Source organism: Phyllostomus discolor, chromosome 15 (genome assembly GCF_004126475.2).
Source record: "Phyllostomus discolor isolate MPI-MPIP mPhyDis1 chromosome 15, mPhyDis1.pri.v3, whole genome shotgun sequence".
Classification (NCBI taxonomy): domain Eukaryota; kingdom Metazoa; phylum Chordata; class Mammalia; order Chiroptera; family Phyllostomidae; genus Phyllostomus; species Phyllostomus discolor.
In genome coordinates this window covers 8,429,235-8,448,458 of record NC_040917.2, presented here as the reverse complement: position 1 = coordinate 8,448,458, position 19,224 = coordinate 8,429,235, and the positions used below count along the sequence as shown (strand labels likewise).

Below are 19,224 nucleotides of genomic sequence, written 5' to 3'. Positions count from 1 at the left end.
AGCATCACTGCAGCCCTTCCTGGTATCCCATCAGCATCTCTGTGTCGATTACTCTCTCTGCCCCCACCCAAAGATAGATGGACGGTCCACCGCAGGAGGGCGGGGCCCCCTGTGCTAGCTCGCTGGGCCTTGTCTAGGACAGGGCTCGGGTCTTCTGAGAGGCAGACACCGAGACACAGTGAGACGCAGAAGAGGCTGACCGAGGGACATGCCCGCCCGTGAGGATAAGGGGCTGGGGGCAGGAGCAGGCAGGGGGGCTGCACAGGAGGGGGTCTCAGAATACAGCGCAGACCCAAGGAAGTCTGGGCCCGATGGGGCGGTCTGGAGACCAGGTTGCTTGTGAGAGTCGTCCCGCTGTCCCACGGAGTGGCCCTGAACTGGCATCGCTTCCCCCTTCCACCCACGAGGTGATGTTCGGGTTGGCACACAAGCCAGGGAGCGCTCAGCAGCTCACGGAGTCTTCGGCTGTGCCGAAGGGCCGAGGGTCGTCAGGTTAACCGACTGAGCCGACGGGCTTACCCCATTAGTCTAATTTCAGATTGAATTCTCTCCTTCCCGGGGGACTGAAGTGGCACTCCCCACCCCGTGACAGTTTTTTATACGCACGACTTGTGTCGCCTGCTACAGAAGCAACTCGGGGCAGGTTCGGTGTCTTGCTCGTTCATGTCTGCAGCCCACGCAGCCGCGAGCGTTCAGGGAGGGATTGTTTTATCGGAATGGATTGCACCAATTAGAACGGAAACACAGTAGAGGTTGATATTTCCGCACTGGCACCTGCCTTGCTCACTGGCGGCTGTCACAAAGCCCAAAGGCGCTTCCGAATCCTCCAGTGCTCTCCCGGGCTCTGGGAGAGAGGACGGGCCGGGGGCGGGGGTGGGGGGGTGTCTGCTGAGTGTATGGTATCTCATTCTTCGAAAACGAAGCATGTGTGTGGCTTCTTTATGATTTGGAAGCTGTGGTTAACCTGAACGTTTTCCAAAAGTCTGATGCCCGGACCATGACAGGTAGGATTAAAATGCCTTCCGTGAGAAGAATAGATTCATTTATGCATCCTCCGTACACTGAAACTGCCATGTCTTGTGAAGTCCTTCTGCACGCGACCTTCTGTGAACCTTCCCCGTGTGCTCAGCGGTGGTCCCCGTGCCTTCCCTTTGGGGCGCGGACCTGCTGTCCTCTGGGGTCCCGGTGTCACTGAGGTGCAGGGCGGCCATATCCGTGTGAGCATTTTTATGTAGATTTTGAATTGGGGTCTAGTTTTAAGGTCTTCCAAGTAAATCCATGGGTAGCACATTTTCTTCAAATGCAGGGTTTAGATTTCTTATTTAAAAATGAGTATAATTTGGCCAACATGTATGGGAAGACCTTCTCTGTATACTAGAAATGTGGGAGGGGGGATTACATGGCCCCAAGGGAGGGAGCTTACACACAGCACGAGTTGGGAGCGATTATAGACACCGGAGAGAAGAGTGGGCCGTGCTGGGTGTCAGTGAGTAGGGGACGGGGTGACGTGGACAGCTGGTGAAGCCACGTGGACTGGGTGGTGGGGACAAGGTGGCCGCTGGGAAGGGAACTGGGGGCCGAAGGGTGGGAAGGATGGGGTGAGCAGGCATTAGGGGCAGGGAAGACAGGGTTCTCCCTGATCTGGCTGGTAACGTCGGTTCCCCCAGTTTTTCCTGCAAGTTAAGTAGGCAGGTGTTCCAGGCACCTTACCCGCTCTGCATACAGAGGCCCCTCTGTCACCGGAGAGGGACCTGGCCCTGAGCAGGTCTGCCTCGGGCCGGCCTGTAGTATGTGGGTTCTTGACTTCATGCAGGAAAGATTTCACAGCACGAGTCCAGGAGACCTTGAGAGTATGTTTACTAAAGCTGGGGACGGTGAGACAAGGAAGGGCTTAGGGTAGAGGAAGCCACAGGAGAGAGCCTGGGCGGTGCTGCACTTTGGCTCTGACTCAGTGAGAAAGAAAAGTCACGGTGAGAGAAGTGAGCCACTTGGGGCTGCTGTCAGCTCAGTGAAAAGTCGGAGGCAAAGGGGCCTTGGAGACAGGTTCCGGGGGTCAGGCGGGGACATAGTGCCACTGCCTGCTGCTCCCCTGGTTGCAAGTCTTGTGAAGTGCCTGAGAGGTGAGGAGAGAGCAGAAATACACACCCCAGAAGAGGAGGGGCGCAGGCGTGCTCCGAGGAGAGCGTGCTGGGTCCTTTGTGTTGAGGGTTCTTACCTGTTTTCTAAAGGTGGGCGTCCTAGGGGAGGGTCTCAGCAGAACATTCATCGGCAGGTATGTCCTTGAACATGTTGGTGCGCCAAAATGAGAACACAGAGGGTCCAGGGTCATTTTCCGGTCAGCTGTACCTCCACCTTGAATTTGTTCGGTTCTGATTGGGTCTTTTGCTGTTTACTCCCCTGACTTCTCGTGTCCTTGGGTGTGGCTGGCACAGATGGCGCCAGCTGGGTCTCTGTTATCTAGCTCCCAGACCAGGGTGATTTAAATTATTTACTGTCTGGTCGGGGAGGAGAGGTGTAAACCGTTTGCTCTCAAGTGTCCTTGGTTGGGGAAGGTGAGATTTTGCAATTTACTAGCTGGCTGTAAATGGTTCCACTTGTTTGGCCCCATTTGTCTAATGACCTGCCTCAGTTTCCCTTTTGCCATGTGTCAAAAGTTCTCCTAACGTCTAACTCTCTTGTCTCCCTTTGGCATCTGGGTCTACTCTAAGCTTTTGTCTCTCACTGTCCTTTAATCTCAGAACTCACCGGGCCAGATGGAGTGGAGATGGCGATCCTTTATAACCAGGGGCCAGTAGGTCTGCACCCCTTCCCCAGAATCTATGGTGGAGGGGAGGCCAGGGTGCAGGGGCCGGGGGGGAGGGGGAGGATGAGAGGGATGGAGAAGGCTGTGTAAGGCTCTCCCCCTCCTCAGACCTCTGGGGCCAGATGGACAGAGCGAAGCCACCTCTGGGATTCGCAAAAAACAGAGGGCCCAGCCGGTGTCTCTGGACCAACTTGCAAAGCCCGCCTGTACTCGGGTGGGCCTCCCCTCACCCGGCCCCCATCCACATCCTGCCCTTGAGCAGTTCGGTGTCGGGAAGGAATCTTCTCTGCAGGGTCTGACTGCATCATAGCCCTCTCTTACTGCAGGGTGCGGGGCAGGGCTTGGGTTTTAAACACATCCACCAGGTAGGGTTTGGGGCAGGATATACGAGTGATTGCTTCTGTTCACAGAGGACATCGTGAGTGTCTTCAAAACATAAAAACAATTTTTTTTTAAATGGAAAAAGGGGACTTTGGTTATAGGACACTGGGGCTCTTCCTAGAAGAGGTTTCAGAGTAGCTGCCTGTCCAGTACGGGTTCCAGCTAATCCTCCTCGCTCATTCCAGAAGTGCCCTCCAGAGCTGGATCTGTCGGCCCCCCTGCCCTCTCCTGAGGGTCAGGATTCATAGTTGGGGACAGTCTCTGCGTCTCGGGCCACCACTCGGGGGCAGGACATCTGAGTACTCAGGTGGGTGCAGGAGTGAGGCCCTCTGCAGCCCTGCCCTCTTCCTCTGCTGCGGCTCTGTGGCCAGATGGCGTCTCCCCAGAACCCGGACAGGGGCGCGGGCTCCGTGGGGCCTGCCTCCTGCAGCAGCGGGAGCCAGCACAGGCACTCTCAGGAACCTCAGCTGAGCGCCTCCAGAAAAGCCGCTCGGGCCCAATTGCCCTCGGGCGTTCTCCACGAGCATTGCTCTCTTGCCTTTGGAAGGGTTATCTCAGGGACTGGCACTTGCATTAAAAAACAGTCATAAGTCTTTTTAAGCCAAAAGACAATAAAGATTTTATAGGGCACCTTTCTTAAGATAGGAAATGGCTGAATTGCTTTCCTTTGGTAATTGGAACTGGAGTTCAATGTTCTGTCTACTTCCTTTCGGCTTCATTCATTGCTCTTTAAAAATTATTTGCCAGTTGTATGGGGCCTACGAGAGTTAGTCCTCCTCCGCTTCCCTCTGGCCCCTCCTGAGCTACGCCCCCCCCCCCCCCCCCGCTGCCCTGTGCAGACTGTTCCTCTGGTCAGGGCTCCACACAGTGCAGGGGACGGCCTCCGGTGGTGGAGCTCCTGAGGAAAATGGTGTGGGGTGTCCTTCGGGCCAGACAGCACGGCAACCCGATTTGGTCTGTTAAAATTTAAAGACAGATTTGTGGTAAAATATATATAACGTCGCATTTACTCCCTTAACTATTGCTAAGTGTACAGTTCAGTGACCTTAAGGACGGTCCCACTGTTGTGCAACCATCCCCATCGTCCACCTCTGGAACTTTTTCATCTCCCCACACAGATGCTCCACCCCCATGAAGCAAGAATCCCCCTGCCCACTCCCATCGGCCCGCCCGCCCCCGCATCCCTGCCTGCCGCCAGCCCCTGGCAGCCACCCCTCTGCTTTCGGTCTCTGTGAATGTGACTCCTCCAGGGGCCTCGTGTGAGTGGAACCACACGGCGTCTGTCCTTTCCTGCCTGGCGTAATCGACTTAGCGTGCTGTCCTCGGGTTTCATCCGTGTAGGACGCGTCAGGCTTTCCTTCCTCTGTAAGGCGGAATAATCACCCCTTGTGTGGAGGAACCGTTTTTTTTTGTTTTGCTTTGTTCGCTAGTAGCCATCCCGACGGGTGGTCCAATGTGGCCCGTTCGGGATTCCTTCCAGGCATTTGCATTGTGTCCTTTTCTACTGATTCCAACTTTTTGTGGCTTTTTTCCTGTGGAAGAAAAAAACCTTCCTTCTGACTTCCTGTCACTTCAAGTTATCATCCTAAGTGATATACTTGGAGGCACAGTATATAGAAAGAGCATGTGATTCAGAATCAAACAGGCCCCAGACTCCCTTCCTCTGTCCCTCCCTCCCTCTGTCCCATCTACCCATCCATCCAAGCATCTACTCATCATTCATCATTCTCAAGCATTGTGCTGGCTTATTATTCAGTAATGAGCAAAACATGTTTTGGCAATCTGTGACCCGGGAGTTCTGGGGAAAATCAAAACCTTCTCAAGTGTAATGTCATTATTTATCGAATGAAAGTGGTACCGAGCTTCTGGGCTTGTAGTGTTCATGCCTCCCTCCCTTGCTTCATCCTCACTTCCTCTCCTGCCCGCTCTGAGCTCTGGCTTTGTCCCATCCGTCTCGGCGAGCTTCCAGAACTCTGCGTGCCCTGCGTGCCCTGCGACATTAGCCTTTTCCGGGGTCCCTGTAGTTGGCTCGTCCAGTTGGCAAGAACAGGCCACCGGACGAACACGTCTGGGGCTCTCTGGCCCTCGGGTGCTCCAGTGCAGGGAACAGATGGTCCATGGCCGTGGGGCTCATTTCCGCAGGGATTGTCAGTGGTACCTCTGTTCCCCAGAGATGGGTGTGTGCCGTGATTGTAACCCAGTGCAACCCTAAATGCCTAGTGCTCTGTTTACCACCACAAACATCCCGGGACCAGCTATGCTCTGGGAGACAGAGCAAGCCTGGCTCCAGGCCCCTGCTCACCCCAGCCGCAGCGTGCCTACAGCCGCGGTCAGCGCCGCCGGGTCTTCCTTTCCCACCTCCCGCCTCCTCCGAAGCGAGGTGCAGTGGGGCCCACGGGGAGGGCACCTCGGGGACCAGTGCATTCAGGAGATTGGGCACTCAGCCCCAGGCAGGCGTTTCCGGAATGTCCATTTTTCTGAGCCTCAGTTTCCTTAGCTATAAAAGGGAAGTTATGTTATTGGCTGGTTGATTCACATGATTTCCGTGAGGAACCGAAGACATCAATGTGGATGAAAACTCTTATGAGTAACAAGGTGCTATGCAATGTAAAAACAATAACTAACACTTTTTAATATATATTTTTTAATATTTATTTTTACTTTTAGAGAGGGAAGGGAGGGAGAAAGAGAGAAACATCAATGTGTGGTTGCTGGGAGCCGTGGCCTGCAACCCAGGCATGTGCCCTGACTGGAAATCGAACCTGCGACACTTTGGTTCGCAGCCCGAGCTCAATCCACTGAGCTACGCCAGCCAGGGCTAATAACTAATACTTTTATCACACTTACTACGTGTGCCAGGCACTGTTCTCAGCTGTCGACATACAGTAACTCACTCCACTTAATGCTCACAACCACCCCGTGAGAGAGGTCCTGTTGCTCTCTCCATTTTACTGGTAAGCAAACTGAGGCACAGAGAGGTTAAGGAACTCGTGGAAGGTCACACAGCCAGCAGTGGCACAGCCAGGGGTTGAACCAGGCAGAGAGGTGCCAGAGTCGATGCTGTCAACTGCTGCCTTCCTGCTCCCTGCTTCCGCGGGGTGTCAGCATTTTGCATGGTTCCTGTTCCCGTTGCAGAGCTGGGAGGGGAGCGCAGCCCCTGGTTTGGGGGCACATCAAGCAGGGTGTCCTGTCATCTGCTCAGTGAGATGAACTGATGGCATAAATCATGTCACAGCCAGCTGGCCATGGTCCCCCCGCGTGCAGGGGCACCCATAGCTCCGATAACGAAAACTCAAGACTGCTCACTGAGCAGCCAGAATAAGCGACCGGGCTGCATCTCTAGGAGATGCTGCCATTCAGTTCCAGGCCGTTGGCTCTCTGGGCTGACTCCAGGATGGAGATGCTGACGTGCCCGCAAGGCCAACGGGCGAGAGGCTGCGGGGTCAGAGGAACTGCCGAGGTTGCTGCTCCCGTGTGCAAGCTGGCGTGTTGGCATGGCTCACGGCCATGCCAGATGCTCTGCCGACCAGGGCGCTGGGGTGCTGTGCTGTTTCTACACAAGCAAACGCTTCCTGGGATCATCAGAATTCTGGTACCGGGTGACCCCCGACCCCGAGTCAGCATCTCAGATGCACCCAGAGATGACCTCTAAACCTAGGGGTGTCCTGCAAACACGGCTCCCACCGAGCCGGTGAGACTGTGTGTTTAACGTGCCGCTTTCTGTCTTCCCAGGCAGCCAGGACGGCCGGCCACCTGCGGCGGCGTTTCGGAGGCGGCGGCTGGCACGGAAACCTGGATACATGAGACGCGAAGCTGCGCCCCAGATCAGGTTCCTCTCCCCCGCCATGGGCACCTCATTCCGGGCCCAGGGAGGGGCATGTGGTGAGGAGTCCCACCACTCTGAGTCCAGGGCTGGACGACAGTGTGGCCTTGAACCTGGAGGCCAGTGGCGAGGCCCCTTGGTTGGGAGCCTTCTTCCTAGGAGCACGGCAGCCCCAGCTGGAACCTTCGCGGGCCACCGAGGCCTATCTCTGGCCCCAGCACGAGGGACCTCCGGGTTCTGTGGGATTCAGTTCGGAGCCGGCACCAAACCGCCCAGCAGGCTGACCAGGTTGTGTGGCCCCAGGTGTCAGGGGGAGCTCCCACCCATGGACAGTGCTGAGGCCTCTGGCCCACGTCAGGACGCCACCTGTGGTGAAGGAGCAAGGGGCACCCAGACCGAAGACTGGCCGGCCCCAGAGGAGGTGAGTGGCAGCAGCTGTGGCCTCACAAATGGCCCCAAGGCCCCCTCAGCCCCCGCCAGCTCCCAGGCGGCCTTCACCTCCAGCTTCAGCTTCATCCAGCTCTCACTCTGCGCTGCCGGGGAACGCGGAGAAGCCGAAGGCTGCCCGCCATTCAGAGAGGCCGAGGACGTGGAAGCCAAGGCTGCCAGCTTGGACAGGCTCCACGAGGACCCTAGACTTTCCCCTCCCCTCTTCAGTCTCAAGGCTGCTCAGGGCTCTGCAGACTCTGCCCAGACTTCAGGGGGCAGCCCCGGGTTGGTGTGTGAGCCCCTTTCTGCGCTGGACACAGGCGCTGCCTCCTGCTGCTCCCAGGGCCCCTCAACCTTCGAGAACACCGCTCCGCACTGGGACCTGCTGCTCCGGAAGTGCGAGCCCCTGCTGCTGGAGTGCCTGCTCAGCAACCGCAGGCAGCTGGAGGTCGGTGTCTGCCCCGCCCCCAGGCTGCACGAGGCTCACAAACCCAGATTAGGCAGAGGGCAGGAAATGAGTGGTTCTGGGGTTGACCGACTCCCCCCTCCAGGGCTGCAGCAGCTCCTCGGTGGCTGGCTGCAGGAAGACATTGCTGCACTTTGGTTTCTCCTCTTTCCGTTTGAGTGCAAATCTGTTCTTATTTCATCTCCTCTGTCATGTAGGTGTTCAGATTTGGGCTGCGGGCTTTCCTGCTGGTCCTGGCCTAGGTGGTGCGTGGTTAGTACAACCCAGCTCGCTTCAAAAAGGGAAACGGGCCGGGAGCAGGGGGATGGAGCTGGCCAGTGTGAGGGTTACGAGACATACAGCTTCGATGCCTGTGTCGGGCAAACTGCCTGCCAGAGTTCGTTTCCGGTCATTAAACCTCTCGACGTCCTCATTTATAGATGACACCACTGCACAGGATTGTTCTGTGGCTTGGATGAGAATGTCAGTGGTTTGGGAATTAGGATAGATTGTGTACTTGTAAGTCCGAGCACCGTGACGGTGCTGGTGCCGTCCACCCAGCTGTCCGAGAGCCGGGGCCCACTGCCAGCAGGAGGGCAGGATGGTTTAGCCCCCAGAGTTCCCGGAGGAACCCAGGTAGAGGTGCTCTGTGCTGACCCGCTGGGCTGTGTGGCTCATCCTAGTGAAAGACTGTGCTTTCCTTCCAGGGGGTGTGTTTGTGCATATATACATCTGTGTATGTGTGTGCACGCATACATGGGTACACATGAGCCTGGGGAGTAGGGCACCCACTCCTCGGGCATTTGGTAGAAGTGCCTGAAAATGCGAGGGTCACGTTCATTCCCAGCAATTGCATCTCATTCACTTTCAATTCTTTACCAGTAGCCTGATGTTCTGGCCCTTAGGGGCCTCAGCCCAGCGGTCCGATCTGTAACCCGGGGATGTAGCAAAGCCAGGACAGACGTGCAGGTCTCTGTTTCCAGGTAATGTGTGGGATCCTTGAGTTAGACTTGTCCAAAACAGACGCCGTTGTGTTCCCCATCAAACCCATTCTAAAGGGTCCACCCCCCCAATACATATTTGTGGCTTTGAAGTAATAGAATCCATCCATCCAGCTCCTGGAGGAACTGCATCCATTTCCAACCCTCCCTGTCCGATGTCCGTCTCTAAGCCCTCTCAGTCCTGCAGTGAACCCGCCTCCCACAGCCACACCACGGCCCTGGCTGAGACCCTTGTTATCTCTCACCTGGATCTTGCCAGAGAGTCTTGGCAGATTTGCCTTCCTCCAGTTCGTCCTCTGCACGGCCAGCGGAGTCGTCTTCCCAGGCTGTGGTGGGATAGTGTTATTCCTCGGCTTAAAACCTTTGGCAGCTCATTGCCCCTCGGGGTGGTGGTCAAATTCCTCATCTTGGTAATGGAGCCCTTCCCCACCCAGCCCGCTGCAGCCTGCCCCGAGCCTCCCCCTGTGGCTCCGCCATCTGGTGCGGCTTCCTGCTTCCGAAGACACCAGGGACAGCTGGGCTCAGGACTCTGCTCACCATTTTCCCCCTGCCTGGAATTTCCTTCCTGCGCTGGCCCACCCGCCAAGCCCCTCTGACTGTAGCTCCAAAGCCCGGTCCTTGTGAGACGTTTCCTCCTACCTCTAGGCTACATGAACTCCTCCTTCCGTTTTGTTTCCAAAGCACGTTGGACACGCCCCGTTCCAGCACTCCCCACAGCCAGCAATAATTTGTTACATGTGGGTCCGAATTCCACGCTGGACCACGAGCTCCATAACTGCAGGTCACTCCTCTTAGACATTTTTGGATGCTTGCTGCCTAGCATGTTTCCTGGCCCTCAGCAGGTGTGCGATTCATTTTTGTTTTCAGTGAGGTAATTAATCTTGATAAACTGGGCCGTAGATTCTGACAGATTTTTTTAGACTGACTATCTAACGGGTAAGTACAGAAGCTGAGAGGCCGACCCACAAAGACAAAGGCTCTCAGGGGGTCCTGGTCACCAGTTATAACGTGTGGGGGCGTCTCCAGCACCAGGCCAGCCGGGTGTCCTGAAATTGAATTCAGTGCTGACACTGTTTCCCTGGAGGTAGCATCACGCCCCACAGGGGAGGTTCTACAAAGTGTCAACTCCCCACGCGCCAGCCCACTCTCAGGTGTCAGCTGAAAGTGAAATGATGGCATTGGGACACAATGTATCTGTAGTTTAAGTATCTTTGTTTGTGATCACCTAGTACCTGGACGAGGGAGGACACGATGCCGTTTTCCATTGTCTGATGTCTGTTGTATGAAAGAGGATCACGTGTGTGTTCGGTGCAGTGGGAGTGATGGAAGGCGCTCTGTCCCGGGCACAGAGCTTGGGAGGAAGAGGCCCCCCCACTGGCGGCTGGGGTTGTCCGTGAGGAGGGGTGGCCCGGGAGGCCCCAGATTGCTCTGTGGGCTGCTGGGGAGGCCTTCATGACTGCGGAGAGGAGTTGGCTAAGGATCTTTAAAAAGATCCTTTGAAAAAAATTGAGATTCTAGTGTTTGGGGGGCCTTCTAGATATTATACTCTAATTCCTTAGAATATTAGAATATTACTTAACCCCCCTCCCCCTTCTCCTAAAGTAAAAATGCAAATCTCAGGAAATTGAATTTTAGCTTCTTTTAAAATAGCAATCCTCAGTATTTGCGATTTCCATATTTGTGAATTCTCTCCCTCAGGAAAATTTATTGGTAACTTCAAAGTCAGTGCCCAGAATACTCTCCGGGCCCTGTGCGGACATGCGCAGAACGACGTGCTTGCCTGGTCGTGTGCGGGCATGCGCAGAAGGGCTAAAAGCGTGAGTCGCTCCTTCCGTGTGTGCCCGGGGGAGGTCGCACTAGGTGACCTTCCGCCTGCTTGTTTTCAGTTCTCATCCCGTAAACAAGTGTCCTTTTTGTGGCCGGTCTAGGACCACTTTTTCTCTATGTTGTGCGTGTGTTTTGGTGATTTCACTGTTGAAAACGGCCCCCGCGCGCAGGGCTGCAGCGCTGTCTCTGCTGCTCAGTGCAAAGCGCCTGCGGCGAAGACAAAACACGTTCGAGAAGCTTCGTCCGGGGGCGAGTTGGAGCGCTGCTGGCCGTGAGTTCAGTGTTGATGAGTCAGCTAGACATAGTCAATGAAACACCTTTACACTGAAACGCACACGAAACATGGTTCCGTATTTTATCCCATCGGTTGACAAAAATGTGACCAGAGCCTGACCCTGTATTTTTCCCAGGAGCCCCGGTTCAGTGGTCGCTAATTGAGCGTTCACCGTGCCTTTATAGAGCATGGCTTCCACGGATGTGTATTTTATGCTGTCGGAAAATAGCCACCCAGGGACATTGCCAGGGCTGGGGTGGGGCTGAGAAAATTTCAATAAAAGGAAATGCTACCTGGGTGTGCACTGGAGGGAAATGGAGAGAGCCCTACCAGTTAGCCCCGCCTCGGGGCGTGGCAGCCCTACCAGTTAGCCCCGCCTCGGGGCGTGGCCGCTGGGGGAAAGGGGAGAAACTGCCTGCCTTCCCTGGGCTGTGTCACTGGGTGAGCCATGCCCATCAGAGGCTGTGCTTCCAAAAGACAAGGACATTCACACATATCTCAAGGTACCAATTCCGGGCCCTACAGGGATAGTTGGATAGGAGGGAGAAGGTGAGGTGGGTGCTGGCTGTAAATGAAATTTTCTGTGCCCTCCTTCCTGGGGTTCTTCTGCTCCAGCTCTCCAGGGGTTTACAGAGGCCATCATTTGGATGTGGTGATGGTAATGCAACCTGTCCTCTATCACTAATAGAGAGGACCAAGTCACTGGGGAAATGTGCACTTTTCACACGGAGCACTTCAGGGATGAAGGGGTTAATGTGCTCATTCCTCCTCTCGTGCATTCAGAAGGTGTTTGCTGACAACCATGGATCCCATGTGTCTGCTTCGGAGGTTGTGTTAGTTAGAATGTGTTAGTGACAGACAGCGACACAGTATTGGGCCCTGCGTCACACAATCATGTTTCTTGCTTATGCTTCATGTTCCCCAGACGTGGTTGGGGGCCCTGCTCCACTGGGTCACTCAGGACCCCAGGCTGCACTCTCTGATCATAGGGTGCCTCCGTCACTGAGTCTAAGTGGAGAATGCTGAGGGACCCTGCCAGAGTAATGAAAAGCTTCATTGCAGAAGTGGCCTCTGTCCCTTCCCCGCACACTCATTACCCAGACCAAGGAGGGGGAGGGAGGGTAATCCCCCGATGTGTCCAGAGCGGTGGAGAACCCAACTGCCGTGAGTGCCACCATTTCCACGTGCACTCAGAACAGTTCTTGCCTTCCAGATGCTCCAGGGGGAGTGGAGGGCACGGACACAATGAGACAAAACACACAAATTAATCAAGATGAAACGGTAGCTCTAACAGGGCGTGATAAGTACCAAGATGATTTCTTGCAACTCCATCCTCTAGGGGCTCCGAGCAAAACCCCGGCATCATCCTGACCTTCCTCACTCCCACGTGTGATCAGCTGGCAGGGCCTGTTGGCGTTACCGTCACCCAGGCGTTTTCTGCGTCTACCCAGAAACACCTCCCTTCTCACCGTCTTCCCTGCTTCCGCTGTGTCCACGCCACCATCGTGTCCTTGCTGGGTCATTTCCATGCCTCCTGCCTCCCTCCTCCGGCCCCTGCCCACAGCAGTCAGGGGGCAGTTGTTCAGACACGTCAGATTTTGTGCTCAAACCCCTCTGACAGCTCCCCATGACCCTCAGAGGAAAATCAGAAGTTTTAAATGCTCTTCATGTCTCTCCGTGATGCATTTCTCACCACCTCTCTGACCTCATCTCCCACAATCTCCCCTTGAATCACTCTTATCGAGACCCAAGGACCTTCTTGCTCTTCATTTGCAGGACCAGCAACGCTCCGCCCAGAGCCGTGGTGCTGGCTTCGCTCTCTACGGGCGAGTTTTTCTTCCAGGGAGCCTCAGGGTGCCCTCCCTCCCCTCTTTTCAGTCTCTGCTCCACGGTCGCCTTCTCCAGGAGACCCTATTTAAAACCTCAGCTCCCCCATCTACCAGCATTCCCTAGCCCCTTGCTTGGGTCTACTTTTTCTTCTTTTATATCATGAATAACTTATTAATGCTCTATAAAACTTATGTATTGCCTTCATTTTTTGTCTTCCTACACAGGAAGGTACCTCTAAAGGGCTGAAAATTTCCTGCTGTATCTCAGCACCTCCAATAGTCCTTGGCACCTAAGAGGCAGTCGGTCAATATTTGTTAAATGGGTCGCATGAACAGGAGCAAGTGCAGGTTACAGTGGCAGTGTAAAGGAAGGACCCTGGGCACGGGCCGGAGGGGTTACACCTGAGCTGGGTGCCGAAGGACGTGTAGGTGTATGCCGAGCCAAGGACGGGAGGAAGGTGTTTTTCAGGGAACGAGCCCAAATCCATTCACCGATAGGCCAACAATCCATCTCCAAACAAAATCCCTGGGCTTCCTGTTGAGAAGAAAAATACAGTGGAACCTCGGTTGTCAAACTTAATTCGTTCTGGAAAATGGTTTGAGAAGCGACTTGTCCAGAAACCGAACCTCCATAGTTTGTCGCCTGAGAGACACGTGACTGACTGTACAGGTATCGGTGTGAAGGGCTGTCAGGTTGAGAATGGAGACCCGAAGTTTTGTTAGACAACTGAGACTTTTTTCTAGAAAGAACTTGGTCGAGAACCAGATTGTCCGAGAACCAAGACGTTCGAGAACCGAGGCTTGACTGTGATGGCCAATGAACCTCAGTAAAAGGAAGGGGTCGTTGTGTCTGCTGTGGGTTAAGTGAGACGGTGAGAGCCGGTGAGGCTCAGGACCTCCTGCGGGGGCTTTGCAGGGTCCCCGAGCCGGGTCCCACCCAGCCTGCGGCCCAGGCTGCAGGGCTGAAGTTCGTGCCTCTTCTCGTGGTTTCTATTCCAGTTGTGGTGCATGTACCCTTATTGTTTTAATCTGATGTGTTAGAACTGAGGCTGTTTGTCAGGTGAGGAAACTTGTAGTCTTTTCTCTTGTGCATGTTTCATGTAGATAAGGGTACAGCGTGATGTATTTGTTTAAAATAACATTTCAACTCTCTGGATTTTGTGCTCAAATTACACTTTCTTTATATAACTTTTATTTTGGTGTGGGAAACTGATTCATCTGGCGTTGGAAAAAACGTACATGTGTGGTTCTTTTTTTAAAGGCGAATAAAGAAGTTCAGTTTCGAAATAGTTTCTAGATGCTCTTAGCTTTGCTAAAACAAGTTTCAGTGCTGTTATAATTTGATTTTCATTTTTTTTCTCCTCCCAAATGACATAGGTAAACTCCTTAAGACTAAAGCTTCAGAAACTCCAAGAAAAAGCTGTTGAGGAGGATGACTATGATAACGGTGAGTGTGACTGTGTTCATCGCATATTTCTTCTTTTCCTCATGACACCCCGTTTCTCAGCCCCTCCTTTCTCAGCTCTCTCCTCTACACCCCAAATGGACTGTGCAGTCCCTTCTCCTGGTCACCTCCACTTGGTGACACCGGACTATTCTACAGCACTCTTGTTTTGTGGATTTCCAAACATGTTATAAGCATGAATCCTTTGGGTTATAAATATAACTTCATTGATTATTTGGAAACACAAAGCACTTGAACAATAAAAGTTACATGAACTCATCATCTGCCTGCCTAAGGTATAATATACCTGTACTTATTCACTCATCAGAATGTATTTGTTGAACAACTATTATGTGCTAGGCAAAGTGGCAGGAACAGGACAGCGAGGCAGACACAGCCTCTGACCTTACGATGCGTCTGGGTATAAGTCCTCCCTGAGCTCGTTGACGTCACACTCTCCGGGACCAGAGACAGGAAATGGGATGAGGTTAAAGGTGCCAGGCTGTGCCGCAGGGGTCAAGTCCATCACATGTCCATGAAGAGGGCCCCGAGTTCGGAAGCTAGAAAGGAGAAGTAGCGACAACACGAGGCCAGACGTGAGGAGGTGCTCAGAAGCCAGAGAAACAGTTACAGTGAGGGACCAGAACAGGAGCTGGGCCAGACACAGACGCAGACGAGGGCGGACGTGGCGGCTGCGTGGACTGGCTGTCAGGAGTAGCGGTGCGGCTGCGCTCTGTCGGGGGAGGGGCCTGCTGGTGTCTGTGAGGTTCCCCAGGAGAAGCTGGAGGGCGACTCTACTCCGCTTGCTTTTGTTGCATTTCACTCGCTCTCCTTTTTTTTTCTCTCTCTCCTTTTTTGTGAATGTGTTTCACTCACAAAAATGGCTTGTGTTCCAGGGAAAAGAGCAATTGGCATGGAGCAGAAAGTCCCATGTTTTATCCCATCCAAGTGCTGGCGTATTTACCTGCGGGGAACATTTCGGGGCTCTGATTACATCTGTCGCTTGGTAGGAAAGTAACGTTAATATTTCCTCATATTCTTGCATCGTTGGTTTTACCCTGCTTGCCTGGAGTTTCCTTCCTGGGGTAAAAAGTGGCCCGAGCTGAATTAGTTCCTTTATCCTTTGTCTCAAACAATATCCATGATGACAAAAACCTAGTACAATAACAATGTGAGGCGTTGAAAGAAAAACGGTCACAGCAGAGGCCAATGTTAAACCACTCCCAAGAGAGCGACCGGCTCTTGTCCAAATTGCCGGAATCTTTGTTTTTCCGAATTCTTTCCTTGGCAAGATGTCTCCTTCCACAGCTGCCCTCTGGTGACAGTGTGCGGTTATCCAAGGCGACACTCCTTTCTTTCACGGGGACCCCATGTGCACCCTCCTTCAGGGCTTCCTAGATGTGATGCTTTGCACCAGAACCCCTGCTTCCTCTTTTCAGAACCAGAGATGTGAATGAGCAGTGGGGATCCGCAGACACCTTTCATTGCATTTCATTCGAGCATAGAAAGAAAAAAAAAGGTGCCCTGGCTGGCACAGCTCAGTGGATTGAGTTCGGGCTGCAAACCAAGCATCATAGGTACGATTCCCAGTCAGGGCACTTACCTGGGTTGCAGGCCACGGCCCCCAGCAACTGCACATTGATGTTTCTCTCTCTCTCTCTCTCTTTCTCCTTCTCCCTCCCTTCCCTCTCTAAAAAAATAAATAAATAACATCTTAAAAGAAAGAAAAAAAGGTGTAATAGTATTGGTTGTTCTTATGTCCTCAGGACTCCCACGTGAAATGGAGGTGCATGCCATTTGGGGGTCCAGGGAATAGGAATGCTACTGTTGGCAGCCTGTATTGTGTTCCGTCTGACTTAAAATGTGTCCAAGATGGCCTACCCTCAAGGACTATTAGCTTCTTTAGGATTGAACATAAATAATATAAAGACGTGAAATCTCAGTTAACATTAGGATAGATTTTTTTTTTTTGGTATGAGGACTCTGTACTTTCAAGAGAGAGGGACCTAACTGGAACGAGTCCCAGAAGAAAAGAAGACTTACTGTTGGGTGTGTCGTGGTGCGGCGTGTGGTCAGGGGACCGAGGCTGCCGGGACCTCACTTTCCTCTCTGTCGTCTGACACGTTCCCTCTGACCATACTTCTCACGTGCCTGTTGCTGCCTGGGGCAGGCTGGAAATGCCCACGTATATCCACGTCCTAATCCCTGGAATGTGCAGACGACACCTAATTTGGAAAAGGATCTTTGTAGATGGGATTAAGTTTAAGGATTTTGAGGCGAGATTATCCTGGATTGTCTGGGTGAGCCCTAAATCCCATCAAAGGGTCCCTTGGGAAGAGACCGTGGGAGACTAGATAAACAGAACAGGAGGAGGAGCTGGGGCCACAGAGGCAGCGATCGAGCGATGCGGCCACAAGCCAAGGAATGCCGACGGCCACCGGCAGCTGGAAGACACAGGGGACAGAATCTCCCCGAGAGCCTCTGAAGGGAGGACAGCGCAGCCAACACCTTCGTTTCAGCCCTGCAAGGCCGAGTTCAGGCTTCTGGCCTGCAGAATGGTAAGGGAATAAATGTCGGCCATTTTCAGCCACAGAGTCCGTGGTCACTTGTCACAGCAGCCACGGGCAATGAACGTGTTGTGTAACAAAGCGCCACAAAACTTAGTACTTACAACAGTGTCCGAGCGACAGCAGGAAAACGGCAGGGAGAGCAGCCCCAAGCATGTGTGCCCCAGCAGCAACACGGAAAGGTAAAACTAGCAGAAATGGTCAGAACCAACATTTGCAGAGCCCGGGAAAACAGCTCCAGGTTTGTAGCAACCAAGCAAACCTGGAAGCAGGAAAAAAGGCAACTAGAAAGTGGTAGGATAGCTTTTGTGGCATTTTCACTTGCCCTTGTCCCACTCTCTCTGTAGGACAGCAGTGAATATTGTTTACAATTTAATTTTCAGTTACAGTTGACATACTATGCTATATTAGTTTCAGGTGTGTAAAATAGTGATTAGACACTTATATTTCTTATGTGTGATCACCCCATCAACCTAGTAGCCGTTGGACACATGCATAGTTACTATAATATTATTGGCTACATTTTCTGTGAGGACAGCAGTGATCTTAAAGATGACAGCTGCATTCTCAGTGGGGGACTTTGGTTCCTGATTCTGGGGAGGGTAGAGCAGACCTCACTTGCAAATGATTGTGTCCATCCTCATCCGTCAGCGGTCTACAACTGACATCACATCAAACACTTGTCCCAGTTTGGGCTAATTCAGAACACAGGCTGGAAGAGAGGCAGGCGTGGCTGAGAGCTACGCAGGCAAGGTGCGCTAACAAACTGCAACACTAGGGAGCAGAGCAGAGTCACCGGTCAAGAGATACAGTAGACTGCCTACAGCCTGGAGCAAAACTGGGGGATTCTTTGGGAAATGAGCACGTTCAAAACCACCCGTGTGTGTAGGGAAATCCAGAAGACCACCCGCATGCCGAAAGCAAGACGCATGCTCAGGAAAGAGCAGAGATGACCCTTCGTTTTCATCCCCGGCTGGTCCGTGGCTGCACGGCCGGCCTGGCTGCGTGTTGAAGGCGCTGCCCCGGTACAGAGCCCGTCTGCAAAGACCGGGAGAGGCGTCTGTTTGCCTGTTTGTGTTGGTGTCTCTGTCTGTGTCCCCCACCCCCCTTTTTTTTTTTTTTTTGCTTTTTTTGTTTTATATATTTTTTTATTCTGGAAATTCAAGGAAACACTCAGAGATGAATGAAAAGGAAACCACATCTCAGAACCTATAGCACGCAGCAGAGGCAGGACTCAGAGGGAAATTCATAGCTGTAAGTATGTACATTAAGAAGGATCTCAAATCAATAATCTAACTTCACACATTAAGGAGCCAGAAAAAAGAACAAACTAGGTCCAGTGCTAGCAGAAAGAGGGGAATAATGGTTAGAGCAGAGATAAACAAAATAGAGAATAGAAAACCAATAGATTTAATAAAAACAAAATTTAGTTCTTTGAAAATATCAACAAAATTTACAAAAAGGGAAGATGGAAATTGCAAATAAAAAATGAAAGTGAGGACATTACTACCAAAAGAACGAAAAAGATTATATCAGAGAATATTGTGAACAGTTTTATGTCAACAAATTAGGTAACTGAGATGAAGTGGACAAATTCTAGAAAAACACAAATGACTGAAATGGACTCAACAAGTAAAGAGACAGAATTAGTAATCAAAACCCCCCAATCTAGAAAAGTCCAGGATCAGATGGCTTCACTGGTGAATACTATCAAGCATTTAAGAGGAACTGAACATGATTTTTTCCCCAGGCTCTTACAAAAAATAGAAAAGGAGTGAACACTTCCTAACTCATTCTGTGAGGCTAGCAGTGTCCTGACGCCAAAGCCAGGTGAGGACATCTCAGGAAGGAAAAGTATACACCCACATCCCTTAAAAATAAAGATACAAAAACGTTCAACAAAACACTAGTAAACTGAATTCAACAGCACATTAAAAGGCTTATGCGCCGCGGGCAAATGGTGTTTATGACCACATGGGATTTATTCTGAAGTGAAGGTGGTTCAATGTAAAATAAATCAAAGTCATGTTTCATATTAATAGAATGAAGGGGAAAAAAACAGACAAGATCATCTCACTTGATGGAGAAAAGGCATTTGACAAAATTCCAACACCTTTTCTTAATAAAAAATACTGCAAAAACCTTTTCAACCTGATAAAGGATATTTATGCAAAATCTACAGCTAACGTCATCCTTTCCTCCTAAGATTATAAATGAGATCAGGATGTCTGCTTTCACCATTGCTGTTCGATATTGTCCTGGAAGTTCCGGCCAGACCAAGTCGCCAAAAAAAATTAACTATTTGCAGGTAACATGATCTCACATATAGAAATCCCAAAGACCCCATGAAAAATTATGAGAGCTAATAAACAAATTCTCTAGTGGTTCAGGGTATAAGATC

The 19,224-nt window shown here is 52.2% G+C and overlaps 1 protein-coding gene across 1 annotated transcript in view; it reads left to right on the top strand.

The window, feature by feature from the left end:
- DISC1 (DISC1 scaffold protein) overlaps positions 1–19,224 on the top strand; it is a 261,128-nt gene that overhangs the window by 28,228 nt on the left and 213,676 nt on the right. The window contains exons 2-3 of the mRNA XM_036016158.1: positions 6,917–7,884; positions 14,190–14,259. Coding sequence (XP_035872051.1) covers positions 6,917–7,884; positions 14,190–14,259 — 1,038 coding nt within the window. The remainder of the gene's footprint in view (positions 1–6,916; positions 7,885–14,189; positions 14,260–19,224) is intronic.